The 22,858-nt window shown below is 51.2% G+C and overlaps 1 protein-coding gene and 1 long non-coding RNA gene across 8 annotated transcripts in view; one reads left to right on the top strand and one right to left on the bottom strand.

Moving 5' to 3' along the window:
- Positions 1-361: 361 nt before the first annotated feature.
- On the bottom strand, positions 362-13,113 carry LOC103681947. 6 transcript variants are annotated; one of them, XR_573343.2, is made up of 5 exons: positions 12,441-12,841; positions 11,883-12,057; positions 10,008-10,104; positions 6,082-6,344; positions 362-415 (listed from the first exon to the last, which is right to left on the bottom strand). It is a non-coding gene; the product is annotated as an uncharacterized LOC103681947 (long non-coding RNA). The 6 variants fall into 6 exon arrangements; XR_573344.2 differs by lacking the exon at positions 362-415 and adding an exon at positions 4,401-4,458; XR_005838760.1 differs by lacking the exon at positions 362-415 and adding an exon at positions 13,064-13,113 and having other exon boundaries at positions 5,717-6,344; positions 12,441-12,677.
- Positions 13,114-13,378: 265 nt separating this feature from the next.
- Positions 13,379-22,858, top strand: part of TRIM27 (tripartite motif containing 27) — an 18,758-nt gene continuing 9,278 nt past the window's right edge. The window contains exons 1-3 of one of the 2 annotated variants that reach the window (XM_040644891.1): positions 13,379-13,899; positions 15,064-15,159; positions 17,252-17,506. In XM_040644891.1, the coding sequence (XP_040500825.1) occupies positions 13,480-13,899; positions 15,064-15,159; positions 17,252-17,506 (771 nt within the window). In that variant the 5' untranslated portion in view covers positions 13,379-13,479. The remainder of the gene's footprint in view (positions 13,900-15,063; positions 15,160-17,251; positions 17,507-22,858) is intronic. The other variant, XM_040644892.1, reaches the window with a different exon arrangement.

The raw sequence follows: 22,858 nt of genomic DNA on the forward strand, positions 1-22,858 counted from the left end.
GTTCGGGGCAGTTCTATTCATAATAGAATAAAATTCTTAAGACAACTCAATACCCATCAGTGGCAAAATGATAAATTGTGATATAGTCACACAATGAATCACTACAGCAGCAGCAGCAATAAAAATTGAATTATGCTACAGATAAGAACAATCTTACAAATGTAATGAGTAAAAAAAAAGCCTGGCACCAAAAAGTGCTTATTGTATGATTCTATTTATTTATTTTTAGTTTTAAAATTTTTTTTATATATATGGGCTCCTGGGTGGCTCAGTCATTAAGCCTCTGCCTTCGGCTCAGGTCATGATCCCGGGGTCCTGGAATCGAGCCCCGCATCGGGCTCCCTGCTTGGCTGGGATCCTGCTTCTTCCTCTCCCACTCCCCCTGCTTGTGTTCCCTCTCTTGCTGGCTGTCTCTCTGTCAAATAAATAAAATATTTAAAACAATTTTTTTGATATATAATTCACATAACGTTATACATATTAGTTTCAGGTATACAATGTAGTGATTCAATATTTGTATAAATTGCAAAATGATCACACTGTAAGTCCAGTTAACAACCCTCATGATACAGTTACAAAATGTTTTTCTTCAGATCAGAATTCCTTTTTTTTCGAATTCTTAGTTAAATTCTAGTTACTTAACATACAGTGCAACATTGGTTTCAGGAGTAGAATTCAGTGATTCACCACTTACATCCAACACCCAGCGCTCATCACAGCAAGTGCCCTCCTTACTGCCCTATGCCCATCTAGCCCACCACCCACCCACCTGCCTCCACCAACCCTCAGTTTGTCCTCCATGTTAGGAGTCTCTTGTGGCTTATTTCCGTGTCTGTTTTATATTATTTTATTTTTCCTTCCCTTCCCCTATGTTCATCTATGAGTGAAATCATACAGTATTTGTCTTTCTCTGACTGACTTATTTCACGTAATACACTCTAACTCCATGTATGTTATTACAAATGGCGAGATTTCATCCTTTTTGATGGCTGAGTAGTATTCCATTGTGTGTGTGTGTGTGTGTGTGTGTGTGTGTGTGTGTGTTAATAGACACCACATCTTCTTTATCCACTCATCAGTCCATGGACCTTTGGGCTGCTTCCACAGTTTGGCTACTCTGGACAATGCTGCTATGAACATTGGGGTGCATGTGCCCCTTCTTTCCACTACATCAGTATCTTTGGGGTAAATACCCAGTAGTGCAGTTGCTTGGTCATAAGGTGGCTCTATTTTTAACGTCTTGAGGAGCCTCCATACTGTTTTCCAGAGTGGCTGCACCAACTTGCACTCCCACCAACAGTGCAGGAGGCGCCCCTTTCTCTGCATCCCCGCCAACACCTGTCGTTTCCTTTCCCTGTGCTGTTAATTTTAGCCATTCTGACCCCCGTGAGGTGGCATCTCATTGCTGTTTTGTGCGTGATTTTATTTATATGAACTTCAAGAACAGGTAAAATTAATATTTCTGGAAACTTGGAAGAGTGGTTTCCCGTGGGTAACTCTTGGGGGTGGGTACTGACGGAGGGGAAGCGTGAGGGAGCCTTGGGGAGATCAACATCATGGTCCGATTGTTGGTACACACACGGAACAATCCATCAGGCTCCACACTGAAGACCTGCGCCCGTTATGTGCATTTTACATCCTATGTTTGAAATTACAACCCAAGACAACTTCTTGCTCAGTGTCCCTTAGGTGCCCCAGACCATGAGCTCTGAAGATACTAAAGGAAGGGAGAAACTGCTGTTTCAGCGGACACTGCAGGCTCTCCGAGGGGCGGGTTCGGAGGGAGTGGGTGGCCTGCAGGGAGCTGGGGCAGCTGCCTGTTCGAGTGCAGCACAGAAACGGAAGAGAAGTGGTCCCAGAGCTCGAAGAGGTGACATCATCTTCTTGAGGCCCAGTGTGCTCCGGGTCCTTCCACGGTTGCCTGCTTGCTAGCCGGGACGCCTCTCCTACCCACCGTGGTCACGCTGGGTAACCGCAGGCCGACTTGCCTGGTCACCTAGTGCACTCCTTACCGACCTGTTTCACCCCGGCTAACCAAGGGCACCCAATCCAGGGCTCGGCTGCCAGGCTGGGCTCCGCGGAACCGTCCCCGCTGCAGAGCCCGGGGTGGCGCAGTCACACATCGCCGTGCACTCCGTTGTGTCTCCTGGAAACTCCTGTGCCGGAGCTCTAACCCCCAGCGGGGCCGTGTTTGGCGATAAGGCCTTTACGGAGGCAGCTGAGGCGAAACGAGGTCGTGAGGACGGGCCAGCGTCCTGAGAAGACGACGGGGAGCTACCAGGAGGCAGTGTGCACAGAGGAAAGGCCCTGCAAGGACACACCAAGGACAGAGGCCTCGGGAGAACGAACGCTGCTGACAGCTTGATCTTGGACTTCTAGTTTCCAGAAAATCAACTGAGAAAACAAATTCCTGCGAGTGCAAGCCAGCCAGTCTGGTATTGTTACGGCAGCCCAGGCCGACGAAGACACGTTCCCTGGTGGCCGGCGGGCCCAAGAGACCAAGGCGCGGCCCTCGGTCCTCCTCAGGCCCGCCCAGCACAGGGGAGTCTCTGCGCGGGACTGTGTTGGTCACAGTGTGCGCAGCCCAGCCCAGGTCCGAGCGCGGGGAGTAGACCGCACACACGGGGAGGAGGGAGCTGCCGTCCCTGCCCACCCAGCCCCCAGGGCAGCATCTGGCCTACCTCGGGTGCTCACACCAGGGTTCCTGCCTGCAAAACCCGCAGCTGCTGTCTGACCCAATGAGGATAATCGGATGTTCATTATGCGCGTCTCTCAACTTTCCTGCACGTTGGAGATTTTCACAAAATGCACTTGATTACAGTTGCTGGCTTAGTTACAGGTCTTCTCTATTTGCAGAAACCGTGAGCGCCTGGAACATGTCTACCTAGTTTACTGCTGTACCCGGGCTGTAAGATGGTATGTGCTCAATCAACGTGTAATTAAAGATGAAAACGCAAACGAGAAAACAAAACCAAAACAAAAAACAAAAAACTCTAACTTTTCAGAGGTTTGCACAGAGTCCCCCCTGTTGCAAGAGTGCCTCTCTCTTCCTTGTAATTATCCTTTTGAGTAAAGTCTCTGCTAAGTCCAGATTTGTTTTTATTTGACAAATGTTTCTGGATCAACATTACTTATAAAAATTAAAATACTTAAGGTTAACTTCTTTTATGCCACAAAAAATGTCTATACTAAAGAATTTCTGTACAATGCCAATAAAATGTAAACTAGATAAACCTATGAGTTCCCATCATCTGTCAGGAAATCACAGCAATAAAGCTTTTTGTAATTAAAAAAAAAAACAAAAAAAAAAACCAAGCACCTTTATTGAACAAAATCCCCTAAACGCTTGCCGTTTAAAAGGACAGGTCAGGGGCGCCTGGGTGGCTCAGTCAGTTAAGCATCTGACTTGGACTCAGGTCATGATCTTGGGGTCCTGGGATCAACCTGCAGCTGGCTCCATGCTCAGCAGAGAGCCTACCTGTCTCTCTCCCTCTGGCCCTCCCACCTCTGCCCCTCTCCCTGCTCATGCTCTTTTGTCAAAAAAATAAATAAAATTTATTTTATGTCAAAAAATTTATTTTATGTAAAAAAAAAAAAGGACAGGTCAGATTAGCTTTTCCTCCATTGTCTCCAAAGATCTGATCCTCAGGAAACAGAACACAGTTAAAAGCTGGGAAGCAAATGACCAATTCAAAAAAGTTAATATTTAAGAGACTGGAGATAATCACATTTTTCAGGGATGGTATTACCTGAGTATGCCTTGAGTTCTCATATCCTGTGTCTGGTCTTAGATCGCTCTATAACCTAGGACTCTTCGTACTGGTCACTTGAAGTAATAACCTATACAGGGAGTGTGGTCAGGAGAACTAAACCCAGCAATTTCAGTGTCTGGTTGGGGGGAAAAAAAGTGTCTGGCAGAGCCCCGGGTCAGATGAAGAGACCGTTTGTGTAGTGGTCAGGGCTCAGACTGTGGACCCAGTCGGCCTGGACTCCCGTCCTGGCTGGTCATTCACTGACTCTGTGACCCAAGGTAGTATCCTTACCAATTTCCCCAGCCAGAAAACGGGGATCATAATAAGGGCCCATAGCTCGCAGGATCCAGGGACTCTGTGCCCAGTATACAATAGCTTCTAAGCACCTACTCTAATACCTATTAAACGAACAACTCATCTCTCCTCCATCGACCTGAATGAGAAGAGGAAGGACCAGCACCAATCCATCACTCCGTGCTTCTTCAGTCGTCTGTTTCAGGGTCTCTCTTCCTCGCCTGCTTCTGCTCCATCCTCTGGAGACAGCTGAGGAGAAGCGCACGGGGCTCGGAGTCTCACCCGGTCCTGTGTCCATCGTTCCATCAGCTCCTTCCCGGCCAACACCCCCTCGTACCACCACCGCAGGAGCCTCCGATCGGTATGCGGTGCCGGGGTTGCTCGGCTCACAGAGCCTCAGTGGTCCTCCCTCCTGCAAGGGTTCAGGGCTCAGAGTCTGTCCGTCACCGATGCTTCTTTACCCAAAGGCACCTGGCCAAGTGGATCCGGACGTCCTGTCCACATTTCTTCCACATACTCATGCCTAAGCTCAGAGCAAGTCAGAGTCTCTCACAGTTTACAACACCTCGATGGTGTCAGTGTTACCACTGTCGTGGGCAGCCCCAAAGGATCTGAGGGGCTTGCAAAGACTGCTAATCATATAATAAAACACGGAGTTTTATATTTGGGGGAAAAGTCTGAGGAGAGAGAATGCCTCGGTTTCTTGGCTTGTAACCCTTTGGTCACTTGCCTAGCTCTCTAAAATCCCTCCCTTTTTATAACTCTTAAATTATCTGTACAAAATAAAACATATATTGCAGAAAAATCAACCTAGAAAGTAGACATCACTCATAATCTATCCCCTCCTCCCAGTCCTTCTGACATATCACCCCCACTTTTTTTTAAGACTTTGTTTATTTATTTTGGAGAGAGAGCAGGGAGGGACGAAGGGAGAGGGAGAGAGAACCCCAAGCAGACTCTCCTGGGGGGCAGAGCGGATGCGGGGCTCGATCCCACGACCCTGAGATCATGGGCTGAGCTGAAAACCGAGAGTCTGCCACCGACCGGACTGCGCCGCCCAGGCGTTCACAACACGTTACACCCTTACTAATTTGGGTCATATTCCTCCACGTATTTTTTTAGTGTGTACATTTGTACGTTATTATCTTACAAAAGAATTCATTCTACATGACCTGCAACTTGCTTCTAACAAAACAACACGTGGATGACCTTTCACATCCGCACATACGTTCTTTTTAATGACAGAATCGCACTGTAGTGTGTACCATAATTTTTAAACTAATACATTTTTGATGATTTTTTCTTTGCTGCTTTCTTTTTAACTACTTTGGTTCTCCTTGTCTTTCTCACTAGACCAAAAGAACTTAGATTTAAACAGTAAATAAATCTGAAAATAGCAAGATGAATGACGTCTTCTAATGGAAATTTTCGGATGCTGAGGAATGGACAGACTGCTATCTCAAAATGAAATACCTCGTGTTTCTTTTCCCGTTAGAAAAAATTTCAGAACTTATTTGTAAATGGACCAATATTTCTCAAAATCAAAAAGGAAATTTCTGAAAGAAAACTCATTCCTTCACTCAGGCAAAACCGTCTTGACAGTTTGAAATTTAAAACAGAGAATCCACTTCTCTGCGCAGAAAGGAGTGCTTTATGCCCTTGAGAATTCATTTGTGTCCTTGTTTTCTTTTAATTAGCCTTGGATAACGGAGGCATGCACACGGTACAAGATTCAAAAGATACAACAGGTCCACCAACTTTTCACCCCACGCAGAAATGCAGAAGCGTCTCCACTTACGGGGAGTCTGATCACTTCTCTGCAGGATTAAATTGTGGACCTAGCAAATCCCTCCCCTCCCCTTGCATTTTGCACCCCCCACCCCTCCGGCACCAGCTATCCCTCCGTTCCAGATCAGCAAGACGCAAGGGAACGGAAGAGGGGCTGTAGGGTTCCTTACTTTGCCGCCTTTTGCGCGTGGCCCAGAAATGCTCGTCCACCTGGGGTCAGATGAATGATGAAGGAGAGGCTTCTTACCTATACTACTGGAGACAGTTCTAATATTTCTATGAAGGTTTTCTCATCTTGTGTTCATGGCTTTTGTGCTGTAAGGAATTCGGCCTCGCCTAAAGACAGGTCTGGCCTTCATCTTCTCCAGGAAGTGACCTCTCAGCACGTGGGATTCCCCCGGTGACAGTGGTGTCTGCTATTCCGCGGGCCCTCACGACACACAGCCTGCGTCCTGCACACTCCTCGGGCTGGCTTCATGGGGACACTTGGCTTTGGGCGGAGGGAAGATGCTGGAAAATGAAGGAGACAAGGACAGGATGAGGAACAGAGCAGGACTGGCCCTGGTCATGTTTCACCTACTACTCTGAGTGACGTCAGAGAAATGGGGAAAAGGGAAGCGTCAAAAGGAGGTGTTTCATAGAAACTCTGAAATTAGGTCACAGATATGCTAACCCAGGGCTTGTGACAGAAACTGCTAATACCCATTTTCACCTTCCTCCTTCTTTGCTTAGGAACCCAGGTTTTTATTCTGCTTAGCAATGTGCTCAGAAAGACTTCCCTTCCCAAAGTCCTTTTGCGGTGGCCAGACATTGAAGGGAAATTTGCTGTGGGTAAGAACCTTCAAAATTAGGGTCTTCGGGACGGTGTGAGGATTTGTCTCGGTGTTCTGGGATGATGTCACGTGACGTTGGGGTCTGGGAACAACGGTCAGTAAAGACGTCTTGAGATATTTTCAGTGCGAGAAAGGTGGTTTTATTAAAGCATGGGTGATGTGGTTTTGGAATAGAGGTGAGGTTCGGTGGGGTGGAATCCAGAGCCAACGACTAAGAAAGAATTCTTGAGGCGTCTTTGGTGCAAAACGGTGATTTATTAAAGCACGGGGACGGGAGCCGTGGGCAGAAAGCGCTGGGGCCCCAGGGTCTTGAGGATTATATACTCCGGAATTGGGGGAAGGGAAAGGGAGGTTTCGAAAGAACCTTCATAGGCTAAAGAGGACAGACCTACAAGATACCTACAAGATACCAGAGGCCTGGCCATTGTCGAGTTAAGGTTGTTTTCCCCTCTAGCAAGGCATTAACATGAAGATGGTTGGGAGCTTCCTGGAGGAACGTCACAGGTCTCCCACCCACGAGTGAGGGCTGGGGGAGGGGAAGGTTGCGGGCTGTCAGCTTACGCTCTGTCTTCAGCCCGCCTTCCGCTCCCTCGTCACAGGGGCAGGACCCATGAGCAGGAAGAGCTGCACTGGGGTCGTTAGGAGTGACTGGCGATATACTTTTTTTTAAATGATTTTTTATTATATTATGTTAGTCACCATACAGTGCATCCCCGGGGACGATATACTTTTAAGTTGGGAGGGGGTTAGGGACAAGTTTCTAAGGAATTTGGAAGCCAGGCTTTCAGGACCGAGAGGGGCTAGCTGCAGGTCAGATAAGGTCATTTGCGATTGTCTAGTGAAACAGTCATGAGACCCTTCGGACGTATGTTTGGAGGATGATTGCTAACAGACCTTGTGGGGGTAGAGATCAAAGAAATTGTCTCTGAAGGGATTTTATACGTTAAAGTAGACTTGCGGGATCCCGGGGATTGGGCTAAGATTGCCTTCTGTCCTCAGCAAAGTACTAACATCAAGGCCTCTGAGTTCCTTCAGGAAGGTCACTCTGCGTATCTCAAGGATTTGTCAATGGGTTTTCTAAGGAAGTTTAGTTTTTCTCCATTTCTTTTGGCTTTGTTCTCCCCATCCTGGGACACTTCCTATTTGAGTGCAGATTTTTACGTGAATTTTCTCTGACACACCCATCCGAGCCGCCGTTCGGCTCCCTCCCCTGGCTGCCCAGTACACAGAATCATGCCAGTCACTCTCCACCCTTCACATCCGGACTCACTTTCACGGCATCTTTCACACTATGCATTCATTTCTTGGTTTGCTTATTGTCCATCTTTCCCTCCGAAAGCAACTCCATGTGCCCAGAACTTTGATTGGCTCCCTGCAGTACCCTGGAGTCCAGAAGAGAGCCTGGCACGTGCTGGACACTAAGCAAACACTTGTTGAAGGAATGAATTAACGAATGAAAGGATCTCAGACGTCTGTCCGTATTATATACGTAGGTTTGACTCATTTCCTTGGGTACCGAGTATTGCACGCAAGCCTGCAGTGTTTTCCACAACCTGTCCCCTACGGAAGCGTGCTTATGTCGGGTCCAGTGTTTCACAAATCCAAACAATGCTCTGATTAGAACCCTAAGTCACCATCACCTCTGTGCAGATGGGAGAGAAGCGGAGTGGATGGCTCAAAATTTTTTTTAGCTACCGCCAAATTGTTCTCCACAATGTTCTTCCAACTCACATTCCCACGGTGCACGGAGGGCCGATTTCCTCACAATCGCTGTAATCTTTACCAATCTCATAAACTGAAAGCTTCACATTATTTCATGAACATTGAGTCGAACCCCTTTTCACGCTCATGAGCCAATCGTTCTTTTTCCTCTGTTCACATTCTTTTCTCATCTCCTCTCTGCAGTTTACTTACAGTTGCCAAAGTATTTTGTCTCTCAAGGGAAGTTATCCACTGTGTTATTTGCTAAAGACACTTTTTCCTAATTTTCCTTTATTGTTCGACTGTTTAAAAGTACTTTTCTCTATAGAAGTCATTCAATTTTTAATTTTATGTAAATGTACCCACTTGTGGTTTCTGGGTTTGTGGTCATATTTAGAAAGACCTTCCTCTAGGTGACTTTTTTTTTTTTAAGATTTATTTATTTGACAGAGAGAGAGACAGGCAGTGAGAGAGGGAACACAAGCAGGGGGAGTGGGAGAGGGAGAAGCAGGCTCCCAGTGGAGGAGTCCGATGCGGGGCTCGATCCCAGAACGCCAGGATCACGCCCTGAGCCGAAGGCAGACGCTTAATGACTGAGCCACCCAGGCGCCCGTAGGTGACAACGTTTTTAAAAATGTCAATCTGTTTTTTAAAAAGGGCTTTTGGAGATTCATTTTTTTTTAAATTTAAACCTTTCATTGATCAGAAATATATTTTGGTACAAGAAGTAAGATGGAGGGGTCCTGACAGGGGTGCCAAGGAGGGCCTTTGGGGTTGGTCTTTTATAGGAAGCTAACCCGGCGCTTAAATCCCTTTAAAATCTCTACTGATAACACCTTCAATGGTTTACTTCCTTTTTAGGATCTGGTTATTTTTTGTTGGTCACAGGTGATTATCATAAAGACACCCAGCCCACACGCCTAGGGTAGGGTGGTCTGGATTTGTCCCCTTATCTCTCACTTTTGAGAGCTTTTTCTGTATCTTCACTTAATAAGCTTCTACTGCTTTACTAAAAAGAAAGAAAGAAAGAAAGAAAGAAAGAAAGAAAGAAAGAAAGAAAGAAAGAAAGAAATCCTGCCATTTGCAAAGACATGGATGGAATTAGAGGATATTACGCTAAATGAAATAAGTCAGTCAGAGAAAGGCAATTATCATATGATCTCACTGATATGTGGAATCTGAGAAACAAAACAGGATCATAGGGGAAGGGAAGGAAAAATAAAATAAGATGAAGTCAGAGAGGGAGACAAACCATAAGAGACTCTTAATCATAGGAAACAAACTGAGGGTCGCTGGGGGGGGAGGTGGGTGGGGGATGGGGTAACTGGGGGATGGGCATTGGGGAAGGTACGTGATGTGAGGAGCACTGGGTATTGTATGCAACTGATGAATCACTGATCTCTATCTCTGAAACTACTAATACACTATATGTTAACTAATTGAATTTAAATTTTTAAAATGTGAAAAAGAAAAAAATTCATTAAAAATAATTGTATTTTATTAGCTAGGTTTAGTTTGTTGTTGCATATGCAGAAAATCCAAACAAGTGGCTTAAACGAGACCCTGGCTTTAGTCTCTCTCACATATATGAAGTTTGAAGCAAGCCTTCTGCAGTGTGTAAGGACTCCGGCTTATTTACCTTTCACTACACCATCCTAATTGGCTTCCAGTGTTCAAGATTGCTTCATGGTCCAGGACAGCTGCCCAAGCTCCTACCATCCTGTGCACATTCCAGGCTGAAAGAAGAAGGAAGGACAAAGATTAACCCCAGTGTTAGAGCTGACAGTCAGTGAGGCTCTAACAGGATGCCTGGAGGCCAGCAAGGAGGCCCCCACGGCCGGCTGTGGGGAAGGTCCGAGGCCTGTCGGATCCCACCAGACAGACCCAATATGGCGGCGCCTTGACAGGAAACCCCTGAGCAAGTGAGGAGGAAAAAGCGGGAAACCCTGCTTCCAAGAAATCCTTGCCCTAGTTAACAGCTGTCCGTAAAAGACAGAAGGTGAACTCCACCGGCATGCAGCTTGCTGGCTTGCACACTCCCCTCCCTCTCCCTCTCCAGCCGGTCTAGCCCACGCCGTCTCTCTGTCTCTGTTTCTTGCTCTCTCTTGCTCTCACATCTTGAGATGGTACTTTCACTTTTTTAAAAGGATTTGCAAGAGAGAGAGAGAGAACAAGCAGGAGGTGTGGCAGGCAGAGGGAGAAGCAGACTCCCCATTGAGCAGAGACCCCAACACGGGGACTCGATCCCAGGACCCCGAGATCACGACCTGAACCAAAGGCAGACGCTTCACCCACTGAGCCACCCAGGTGCCCCGGAACTTTCACTTCAGTGAACTTTCCTGCTTGGGTCACTCATCCACTATGCTGTGTGTCTGTCCTTGAATTCTTTCTCCTGAGACTGAGAACCCCGGGTGCCTCTTTGGGCCAGGCTGGGTCGAGGCCTCAGGGCCTGTGCCCCCCCCCCAGTTCACCCGGCAGCAGATCCATAACCAGCTGGACGAGGTTCCAGCCCGTAGGGTCGCGTCCTCGAGCACGTACTGTACCTTAGGACCAGCAGCGAGGGGCTGGGACTACCCTTGAACTGCTATGCTGCTGTCTGCGGTGAAACTTGGAGGAGGGAGTGGAAACTCGGTATACAGTAGTCAAGCAACAGTCCTTTCTAGGTTGTGTTAAGATTGAAACACACGTATTAAAATGGATACGTGTGCCAGAAGTCCCCGGCTGGAGGCCAGGAGGTCAACTGAGCTGCAGAGATGATTTCACAACTTCTAGTTTTCAACAGCTAAAGGTCAGTAAGTTTCATACAAAACTCCAGATTTCTGGGGCGCCTGGGTGGCTCAGTTGGTTAAGCGTCTGACTCTTGGTTTTGGCTCAGGTCATGATCTCAAGCGTCCTGGGATCAAGCCTGGCATTGCACTCTGGTCGGCTTGTCCTTCACCCTCTGCCCCTCCCCCACCCCGTGCTCCTTTCTCTCTCTGTAAAATAAAAAATTAAATCTTTAAAAAAAGAAGAAAAACCCTCCAGGTTTCTGCCTTCTCTTGAACTGAAAATCTGGCAGTATGCTGGGCCCAGTTTCTCAACAGCAGTTTTTAGCAAGAGAGGAGAAGTCGCTGCGTCCTAGGAAGACCTCGGTCCCGCAATGAGTCACTGTCCCCATCTTTCCCTGTTGCTCCCTGGTCTGGGCTGCTCATTTAAGCTCCCCTCTTGCCTCTAACAGGCATTTATGTTTGTACGCCCATCACTTTACAAATAAATAAATAATGATTACTTTCAATGTGATTAGAGCGACTCCAAATTGAGAGCACAGAGGGTCTGCAGAGAAGTCTGTCCCCACTTAAGCATCCGATACCAGTTTCCTTATTTATGAAGTATGTTGGACTACGTGAAAACCAAAGTCAGTTCCTACTTTAAATGTATGCCCTGATTGAGACCTTTGAGAGAGTGAGGGTTCTGTGCAAGGCAGCCAAAGTCTTCCCCCAGAAAAGAGCCAAGTACTCCCAAGCTGAAGTTCTACCTGAACACGGGAGGCCGGCTGGAAAGGAGCGAGGTCAGTGCAGTCGGTCCGGCAGGAAGGAGTCGGACTGAGGAGCGGGCCTTGCAGAGGACTGAGGCAGGCACAGCCCAAGCCCTGCGAGGCTGCGTTGGGACTGTGGCTTCCTAAGAGGATGCCCAAGGGTTTGGACAACGTCCTGGAGGCACAAAAGGAAGCTTTGAAGATTTCTGAGTGAGAAGGGAGAGAATGAAAGGGGCATTTTAGGGTTTTATTAATGATGACTCTCACGCTGGAGGCGTTCTATAAAGAGGTTGGAGGGAAAGACTGGCAACAGGGAAATGAGTGGAAAAGCTGACGGTCAGCGGGCTACCAACTCATCTAATAACCGCCTGCAACTGACAGTGTTGAAATAATTCCGGCCGAGGTGTAATCATGGAAATTAAAGGAAACAGAGGCAAGTTAGAAACAAAGCGAGGCAAGGCTGTCTGGATTCAATGAGCTCGAGAGGAGACCAGGGAATGCCAGGGCAGGACTACGGGTATCGACTGGACCCAGCGCGGGAGCATCGCCGACCCGCACCTCAGGAAGGAGCACGCGGCCGGGTCCTACCAGCGCTCCTCGCACTGGGACGTTGTACGCCAGCGGACGAAGCCCCGACGGTTATACACCTGAAGAGGTGATGATGTCTCCCTCCTTGTTGGGGTGCGGTGCTCATCCCCCATTGTCACCGGAGAGGAAGCCGAGGCTCGCAAGGGTAACGGCTGGCCCTGGCACAGTGGGAAGAAGCCGAACCGGGCTGGTCTGACTCATTCTGTCCTGCAGAAATGTTGCCATCAGATAATTAAGATTTTCTTTTCCGAAACAAAACTGCGCCGGCAAGTGGGGTTAATGGTGCAATCAGTCGGCTACTCCCACCCTCCGGCCTCCCGGGGAGGCTCCCCCTCCCGCACCCACATCCAGCCCGCTCTGCGGCGCCGAGGCCCGGACGCCGGGCAGGACACCCAACAAAAGCCTCGGGGTCCAGGCCCAGGCCGCGGGAGCTCGGCGCGGGGCCCGCAGCGCGCAGGCGGGGTCGCCGCGTCCCGCCCCGCCCGCGGAACACCGTCGGCCGCGGTCACCGGGCCCCGAGGAGCGCGCCCCCGCGCGTCGCACCCCGGGCGGTGGCGGGGCCTCCCCGTTCGCTCGGGAGCAACCGTGCGCACCCGAGGCCGCGAATGCGCGTCGCGAGCCGGGCCCGCGCCAAGCCCCGCCCCGGGGCCGCCCCTTCCGCTCGCGCCGGGATCCGCTCGGACGCGGCCACGTTGTCCTGCGCGCCCCGAGCGCCGGCTGCGCCAGTCCGGCCGGCGGCGCCCCTCGGCGGCCCCCTCGCGCAGCCGCGGGGCTCGGCTCGGCCGCGGGACCCCCCACGCCCGCTCGGCGGGGCGCCGCGGCGCAGGGAGGGCCGAGCCACACAGGGGCCCGCGCGCGTCCGGGATCCGGGCCGGGAGGCGCCGCCCTCCGCCCGCCCGCCTCCCCGCGCCGCCCGGAAGCCGCGAGCGGGAGGGCGCGCGACAGAGTTGGGCTCCGCGCAGAGCTGGGCGCCAGGGCCCATGCCCGTGCGCCCCCGCGGGCCCGCGCCATGGCCTCCGGGAGCGTGGCCGAGTGCTTGCAGCAGGAGACCACCTGCCCCGTGTGCCTGCAGTACTTCGCCGAGCCCATGATGCTCGACTGCGGCCACAACATCTGTTGCGCGTGCCTCACCCGCTGCTGGGGCGCGGCGGAGACCAACGTGTCGTGTCCGCAGTGCCGGGAGACCTTCCCGCAGCGGCACATGCGGCCCAACCGGCACCTGGCCAACGTGACCCAGCTGGTGAAGCAGCTGCGAACCGAGCGGCCGTCGGGGCCCGGGGGCGAGATGGGCGTGTGCGAGAAGCACCGCGAGCCGCTGAAGCTGTACTGCGAGGAGGACCAGATGCCCATCTGCGTGGTGTGCGACCGCTCCCGCGAGCACCGCGGCCACAGCGTGCTGCCGCTCGAGGAGGCGGTGGAGGGCTTCAAGGTGAGGGCCGCGCGGCGCGGGAGGGGCGGGAGCGCGAGCGGACAAAGGGAGGAGAGAGCCAAGGGGCTTCCTCTTTTCCGCCTAGAAAATGGCTGAGCCGGACGTGGGGTTCACAGCCGTCATTTCCTCTCTGTCCGCTGCAGAGCCTCGGCACTCAGACTGGGGAGAACCTGTAGCTGGTGAGGAAGCCAGGAGTGCCCCCCCCCCCAGGTGCCCCTGTGTCTACCGGCTCTCGGGCACATTACCCACGGAGACCCCGCCCTCCCTTGACGGGGTAAAGGATGTGCGTAAAAGCAGGCACACATCGCCACGCTGTGCTCCTGTCGGATCACAGATGATCTCACGCAACACACACTCGCGTGCACCGGCTGTGTGCGCGGCAAGCAGGTGCCCATCACGCAGTCTGTAAGCCCTTCCCCAGCACTTCCAGTGCTCCGTCCCGTTCTAGAAGCTCCCGGAAAAGAACAGCTCTTTCCTGCCGAAGTCACTGAAGCACCGTGAGACTCTACACAGTTGCCGGGAAGATAAACGAAATAAAATGAGTGGGTGGCGCTCTGTGGACCGTTGAGTCAACAGACCGCACAGCCGAACAGTGACGCGGAAACAGAGTACTGACCACAACAGTGTAAGGCGACGTTGGAAGAGCGCGCCTGCGGTCTTCTCTGTATTTCAGGGCTGCGGGACAGGAAGTGCGCAGCGATGTTTGAATGTGCGTACATTCGTGCCTAATTCATCACTTGGCAGTTATGCTATAACTTTCCGATATATTCCTTTACTCACACTGGCAGTAACCCTGGCGTAGGTTGGGAAGGTGGTGTTTGCCTGTGACACACGTGAGGGAAATGAGAACTTAAATCATTGTCTCTGTGGCTTCTGTGGAGAGCCACAAGTTAGCTCTAAGCCTCCTAGTCCACTCACCTTTCCACTGAGCCATGCAGTATCCTTCCAGGTGTAGGCAGGTGGCCCACCAGCTAAAGCTACACGCAGACTGCCAGGGAGAGGTGTGGAGACCCCCTGTGCCCTGCGAGGGCAGCAGGTCCAAGGATAGGCTCTAAGCAGGGACGTGGCCTCAGAAATGTGGGCTGCATGTGATAAGCACGTCAGCCATGCCGATGCTGGGGTCTGCCTAATCTTGAACTGTGCACCTGTGTTTGCTTTTCTCAGGAGCAAATCCAGAACCAGCTAGAGCACCTGAAAAGAGTGAAGGACTTGAAGAAGAGGCGTCGGGCGCAGGGGGAGCAGGCACGGGCTGAGCTCTTGGTAAGGGTGTTTGGAATTCAAGAGAATATCGCTGCTGCCGGCCACTCTGTTTTGAAGGCGGGTATTACTTCCCTTAACCTTAGGTCACCCAGAACGTCCAGGTGTGAGGGAAACAACCCCACATGGGAGTGGGGAACTCACCTGGAGAAACACGGGATTCCCGCATTTGGGGGGAAGGGATAGAAGAAGTGAAATTGGAACCCCTGGAGATCTGACCTATCAAAAGTTCAGCCTGCCAGTCTTGTGTAGGTCGGGGTTGATCCTTGACAGCACTGACATAGGGAAGTTCTTGGGCAGCTTAGCCTCCCTTGGTGCCGTTCTGCAGGCGGGTGCTGACGGTGGCTGACAAGTGATTGATGTGCTCGGGACATCTGGGGCTTTTGACAATCAAAAACCAAAAAGTACGGAGACTCTTATAATATATCCTTATATCCAGCACACAGGTGTTCGAGCAATTTTTTTAATTGTAAATAAAACAGGAGAAATTCCCAACAGGTGCTTGCAACTGAAAAGCAAACTCCTAGACTAGTAGAGTCCAGCACCGTCTTGTGAAACTGTCAGTCCTGGCCAGGGTGCAGGACAGAACTTTGGGGCAGGGAGCTTACTCTCATGATGTCTTCAGATAACCACCATTTGCTCTGCCTGCGCTCCCGAGACCTCAGCTCCCCTCGCTTGAAAACACGGCTGACGGGCGGCCGGGCTCCTAGTGTGTCTGAGTGGAGTCGCCATGTGCACAACCGTTGTGTTCTCTGTGGGAGGAGTGCCGGGGGAGAAAAAGCCCTTCTCTGAGAATCAGGACACTGGGACATACTTCTTGGCTCTGACGCTAGCCAGCTGCATAGATGGTGGGAGTGATGCACCCTCTCTGGCCTGTTTCCCCCTCTGTGAAATGGGTACGTTGGACTTGGCCTGTGGTTTTCTGCAAGGCTGGTGCTGCCCTCTCCTTCCGTCCCGTGGCGTGTGGGTGTTCCTTCGGTTGTCACTCGAGGAACTGAGTGACTGCGGAGGGGAGGTCATGCAGTACAAGGGAGTCCCATGGCGGGCAAAACTGCCCCACCGGGGCGCCAGGAGCAGCCCCTTCCAGAAGCCCTGAATCAGTTGCTCTTTATGGTCTCTTTCAGCTTTAATTTTCCATTTCTGAGGTTACATTGTATCATTTATGTCTTTGAAAGACTTCAGCTAAGGAGAGCTGTGACCTTACCCAGAGGATTTGGAAGGAAGGTGTGTGCTGCCCAGTGAGTGCTGAGGGCGGCGAGAGGGACGGTGCTTGGGGAAGATTCTCAGGAGGGGCGGAGCTTAGGACAGGTGTCGACAGGCTTCTGTATTTTTGGCTCTGTGGGCCACATCATCTCTCACAACCACAACTGTGTTGTCATAGCCCAGAGGCAGCTAAATATAACATGTGGATGATGGGTGTGGCTCTACCCCAATAAGACTTCATTCCCCAGGAGTAAACGCAGGGAGCTGCAGGGAGCCTTGAGCCCTGTCGTTGGAAGGGGGTAGAGAAGGAAGGGTAGAACCACACCCACAGCCAGTGACGGGCAGTTGACGAACACTCCTGGAGGCCAGAAATGGGGTACGGGCTACACAGGAAGGGCCTCAGGGATGTGGTCCCAGTGACAATGCGAGGATTGAGTGTTCAGTCCATCACCGCGTGGTCGTAGCCGACCCCATCCCTTCCCTGGCCGCCTTTCATGGCTCCCAGTTGCGACAAAGTCTTGCCCCACCCTGGCCTGCCAGGCAAGGTGTGTTCTGCCCTCCTACCTTTCCCGGCTTCCCCTCAACGCTCACGTGCTCAGCCAGATGGAATCTTTGCCCGCTCTGACCACAGGGTGAACTCCTGTTCCTCCCACGGACTGTGTCCACGGTGCTTTTGTGGAGGCTGTACCAGCCTCCCGTCCCCACGTACCACCTGTGATTACGTGTCACGTGAACCTGACCCTCACGGACTGAGTGCCTTTGTTATCCCCCCGGGGTAACACTTCTCAGCTGTCGTGTGTCCAGTCGTGAGCGAGGGAACAAGGTGCTGGGATGAGGTGCGTCGTCGGGGAGGAAACACGAGGGTCTAGAAGGGAGCCTCTCGTCCCTTCAGTGCCCTGCCCTGTCACCTGCGCAGAGCCTGACCCAGATGGAGAGGGAGAAGATCGTCTGGGAGTTTGAGCAGCTCTACCACTCCCTGAAGGAGCACGAGTACCGCCTGCTGGCCCGCCTGGAGGAGCTGGACCTGGCCATCTACAACAGCATCAACGGCGCCATCACCCAGTTCTCCTGCAACATCTCGCACCTGAGCGGCCTGATTGCGCAGCTGGAGGAGAAGCAGCAGCAGCCCACCAGGGAGCTCCTGCAGGTGAGGCTCGCAGCCCCGCCACGGGCCTCCCTTCCCCCTTTGCCACGCGTCTCGAGGGCCCCCTCCTCCCCGTCAGCCCCAGCGGTAGCGAGCCCCAGCCCAGCTCTCTGGGCTTGTCGGAGGGAACACAGGCATCGCGGAAGCTCCGGTCGACACCGCTTGGATTGGGCAGTTGCGTCGTCTCACAGAAAGAGCAGAGGGAACCCCTGACGCCCAGGCCTGTCCTGTGCCAGTGGGTCTGGTCACACACAAAGCTCTTGACCTCTCCGGGCTTCAGTGACCTGATCTGCCCCTGATGGAATGAGGAGTTTGGCCCACATGCCGTTTAAAGACCGTCTCCGTGCAGTATCTTGTAATGTTCGCATCTGTGTGGGCGTTGGCACAGCCACAAAACTGAGCCCTTGAGAGGGAGCAGTTGGCCCAGGCTGTGCGTGGTTTCACCTTGCTGTCCTGCGGGTGACAGGCTGCACTGGCCACGGGAGGTGAGCTGTTGAGCGTTCGCTGCGTGTGAACTGTTCTGGGTCAGGCACGGTTCCCAGCTCTGGGGTTAAGGGTGCAGAGGCTCCCCTGAAGTTCGTGTTCTGACGTCAGGGCAGACAGTTGAACAGTGGGGGTCATGGGTGTGGGTAAATGTCATTAGAAGCCCTGGGGGCGTACGGCGGGGGTCAGCAAACTGCCCCACCTGCTTTTGTATGTCCTGCAGGCTAAGCGTGGTTTTGACGGTTTTGGGGGGTTTTGTTTTTTGTTTCTCTGTTTTCATGTGGTGGTGGTGGTGGTGGTGTTTAGTGGGGAAGGGGCAGAGGGAGAGGGGAAGAGAGCGTCTCAGGCAGGCTCCACGCTGGGTGCAGAGCCCGACTGGGGGCGTGATCTCACCAGCCTGAGATCATGACCTGAGCAGAAATCAAGAGTTGGACGCTTCCCCGACCGAGCCACCCAGGCACCCCTGGTTTTTACAGATTTATTTATTTATATTTTATTTCTTTGGGAGAAAGAGAGCGCAAGCTGAGGGGAGGGCAGAGGGAGAAGGAGAAGCGGACTCTGCTGAGCAGGGGCTTGGTCCCAGGACCCCGATCAGGATCATGACCTGAGCTAAAGACAGACGCTTCACCGACCGAGCCACCCAGGCGCCCCTGGTTTTTATAGTTTAAACGGTGAGGAAAAATCAGAAGAATTTTGTTTCGTGCTGTGTGAAAGTATGTAAAACTCAAGCTTCGTTGTCTGTACGTTTTATTGGCCACACGCATCCCGTCCCGTACTTGCTGCGCGGGGTTACTTTCCACCACACGGCAGGGCTGCAACTGCGAGACGACGCCTGGCCCACAAAACCCAAAGTGGGTACTGTCCCGCCTTTGAGAAAAACTTGACCGACGCCTGCTTTGGACTCCTAAGAAGGCCAAGCCTTGGGCCTCAACAGACACCAGTATTTAATGGCCAGGGATGAAGGAGGAGTTTGCAGCGGGAACTTGGCCAGAGAAGCAGAGTGTGACCAGGAAAGAGGGGGTGGACAGCAGAGTCCCATGCACTTGAGGGCCGATATCCGTTTGGTTTAAAACCATGGGCATCACGGGCCCTCAGATAGGACCGCCGCAGCGAGCAGTTTGGGCAGGAGCCGTGATAGGGCATCACGGGCCCTCAGATAGGACCGCCGCAGCGAGCAGTTTGGGCAGGAGCCGTGATAGGGAGGGGATGGGCAGGGGGAGCGGCCAGTGCAGCAGCAGGTGCCTGGGGCAGGAGCCGTGATAGGGAGGGGACGGGCAGGGTGAGCGGCCAGTGCAGCAGCAGGTGCCTGGGTCAAGGGAAAACACCGGGAGGGGAGGTAAGAAAATACTGAGAGGTGGGGTGGGGTCGTGGGCCTTCCTGGGAGGGGCTGCTTAAAGAAGCAAGCTCCACGCACTGGAAAGGAATATGCAGCAGGAGGGTCTGTTGTAAGGATCCACCAGGAGACTCCCTGAAGCCGTGAGGTAGGTGAGTTCTCACTCAGGTCTGCTGGGGAAGGGAAGGGAAGGGAAGGGGACTAAGGCACATGGGGAGGAGGTAGTTTTAGGAGATCTTTGGGAGGGAGGGGGTGGGGTGAGGTTTGGTAGCAGAAACCCCGCGGCTTCTCGTGTCTGACATGGGAAAGCAGGATCCCCGGCGGCCCTCGAGCAGGAGTTAGGGAAAGCAAGCTTTGAAGAATAGGGGCAGTTTGGGAATTACCGTTTCAGAGTGTGGGGAAGCCCGGAGGATTGTGAGACACAGTAGGGTTATGGTTGGGGTCGGTCTGCCCTGTTGCGCGACTTTCCCTCGCGCTTTCCGAGCCCGTGACCGCTCGTGCAGGCGTGGGGCAGGCGTGGGGCGAGCAGGTGGTTGGGTGCTCCCCGGATTAGCGCTTTGCAAGGTGCAGTGAGGGTTCGGTTTAGTTCTGTTACGGCGATAAAATACACGTAACGTCAGCTCATCGTCTCGGCCGCTTCAGAGTGTACGACTCAGTAGCGTTTAGCCAGTCATCACTGTGTAGTTCCGGACGCTGTCGGCGCCTCGAAAGGAAACCTTGTATCCACTAAATAAAGTTGTTCCTTTCCCCCGACTGGCAACCATCAATCCTCCACTATGTGGAGACACACAGTGTCTGCATAATATGTGGCCTTTTGTATCGCATTTCTTTCACTCGGGGTACTTTTCTCAAGGTTCGTCCCCGTTGTAGCCCGGGTGGTGCTTCCCTTCTTTGTGTGGCTGGATAATGCTCCGTGGTGTGGGTAGACAGCACATGTTGTGGACTCGGGCTGCGTCCACGAGCTGAGGGACGTCCGCCTCGTTTCACCGTGGGGTGGTTGTGGGCAGTGCTCTGATGGCGCCGTGATGGGCTTCAGCAGCTTGGAGCGTTCGTCTGCAGGGGCCACCCCCCACTTGGTGTGCGTACTGCCAATGCGAGCACTGAGGCTTCAAAACTTGTGTTCTTAACACGGGAGATATTTGTGAGGACATTCTGGAACAGATGGGGTCTGTTGAAGAGAGAGGGGTCGTGCACGTGGAATGAGAGAGAGGGAGGGTTATGGTGGGTGACCCTGGAAAAGCAAGCTAAATCTTACTTAAGAGGAACTATTAGAGGCATTCCCGCTGAGGTCAGGAACAGGGCAAGATGCCCACCGTTATCTGCCTCTTTAACCTTGTACTGGAGGTTTTAACCAGTGTAGTCAGAACAATTGCAGGCATAAGAATTGGAAAAGCCTGGGGCTCCTTGCTGGCTCAGTGAGTGGGGCATGCAATTCTCGATCTCGGGGCCTTGAGTTCGATCCCCACGTTGGGTGTAGAGTTTACTTAAAGTCTTTAAAAAAAGAAAAGAATTAGAAAAGATATTATACTGTCTTTTTGGAGAATATGTGTTATATAATTATAAAGAATTCCGCAAGACAGTAGGATGTGAGGTAACAGACAGAAATCAGCAGCCCTTCTTTGCACTGATAACCACCAGAAGACATTTTAGAAAAGGGTGCCCCATTTCCAATTGAAAAAGAAAAAAAAGTAAAATACCAGGGAATAAACTTAAATAAACTTAAAAGCAATGTGTAAAAACCTGTGTGGAAAATACTATAAAACACTCCTGATGACACAAGATAGACTTGAGCTAATAAAAAAGACATCCCTGTTCTTGGCCAAGACATGTTGATATCATCACATCAGTTCGTCATAAGTTAATTTGTAAACTTAATGCAATCCCAGCAAAAACACAGCACACTTTATCTGGAGCTAGACACAGTGATGGTAAAGTTCAGATAGAAAAATGAGCCCACGAAAATAGCTGGGAAACACAGAAAGAAGAGCTGTGGGTGGGAACTGGCCCTATTAGACATTAGAACGTACTGTAATGCCTGTGTAACTAAGACAGCTGGTAACAGCACAATGGAAAAACATAACATTACACACTGTAACCATTCAGAAGACCGGTGTGAAGGGTGCCTGGGTGGCTCAGTCGGTTGAGCGCCCAACTCTTGATTAAGGCTAAGGTCATGATCTCAGGGTCCTAGGATTGAGCCCTGTGTCAGGCTCCGTGCTCAGCGGGGATCTGGTTGAGGTTCTCTCTCCCTCTCCCTCTGCTCCCGTGCACTCTCTCTCTCTAAAATAATAAATAAGTCTTCAAAAGACCAGTGCCAGGGGCGCCTGGGTGGCGCAGTCGTTAAGCGTCTGCCTTCAGCTCAGGGCGTGATCCTGGCGTTCTGGGATCAAGTCCCACATCAGGCTCCTCCACTGGGAGCCTGCTTCTTCCTCTCCCACTCCTCCTGCTGTGTTCCCTCTCTCACTGGCTGTCTCTCGCTCTGCTAAATAAATAAATAAAATCTTAAAAAAAAAAAAAAAAAGACCAGTGCCAAATGGAAAGAAAATTGCAGCAAATATCACAAATAGGGATAATAGAAATAATATATAAAAAACATTCAAAAAATTGAGGGGGGGGAAGACAAGTTCTATAGAAAAATGAGCAAAAGATATGAATAGGCAATTTACCAAAAAAATGGTTGGACCATGAACTTGTGAAAAAGTGTTCTACTGTACTTTTAATAAGATGCGAATTAGGAACACCTGGGTGGCTCAGTCGGTTAAGCATCTGCCTTCAGCTCAGGTCATGATCCCAGGATCGAGTTCCATCTCGGGCTCCTTGCTCAGCAGGGAGCCTGGGTCTCCGTCTGCCTGCTGCTCCCCCCTGCTTGTGCTCTCTCTCACTCTCTATCAGACAAATAAAGTCTTTTAAAATTTTTGTTTTAAAAAAATGAGATGCGAATTAAAAACCATACTATAATACCCTTTCTCCCCCATTAGAATAGCAAAATTTTCTTAATTCAGTACACTGTTAGCAAGGATGTGGGAATGCTGGTGGGAAGACATTGTTTTGGCAGTATTTAACAGAAGTATCTATGTAGTTAGAATTTGACGAAGAATCCTGTCAGGAATTTATGTTCAAGATATAATCTAAGTATGAAAATACGTACAAAAATACATACATACAAGGTGACTTGATGTAACATTGTAATTGCAAAATATTGGGAAAACCCCACCTTCCAAGCCGAGAAAAGAGGTTGAATCAACTGTGTGTGTCCATACAGTGGAATTCTGGGCAACTGTACGGAAGAGCAAGGAAGATACCTAAGAACTGATGGAGAGGGGTTTCCGGGAATGTTTAAGTGAAAGTCATAGTGCAGAGTATAGAGTGTGCTACTTGTTGTGTAAGAAAAGAGAGATCATTGGAACATCATGTATCTGCTTATTTTTGTGGAGGAAACGGTTGAAGGGTAAACCAGATGGGAATGGGGAAAATAGGGTGCGATGGGATAGGAGACTTTTTGAGCACCAAAATAAGTAAGAACAGTGATAGATTATAAC

Source organism: Ursus maritimus, unplaced genomic scaffold (genome assembly GCF_017311325.1).
Source record: "Ursus maritimus isolate PB19 unplaced genomic scaffold, ASM1731132v1 scaffold_30, whole genome shotgun sequence".
Lineage (NCBI taxonomy): Eukaryota > Metazoa > Chordata > Mammalia > Carnivora > Ursidae > Ursus > Ursus maritimus.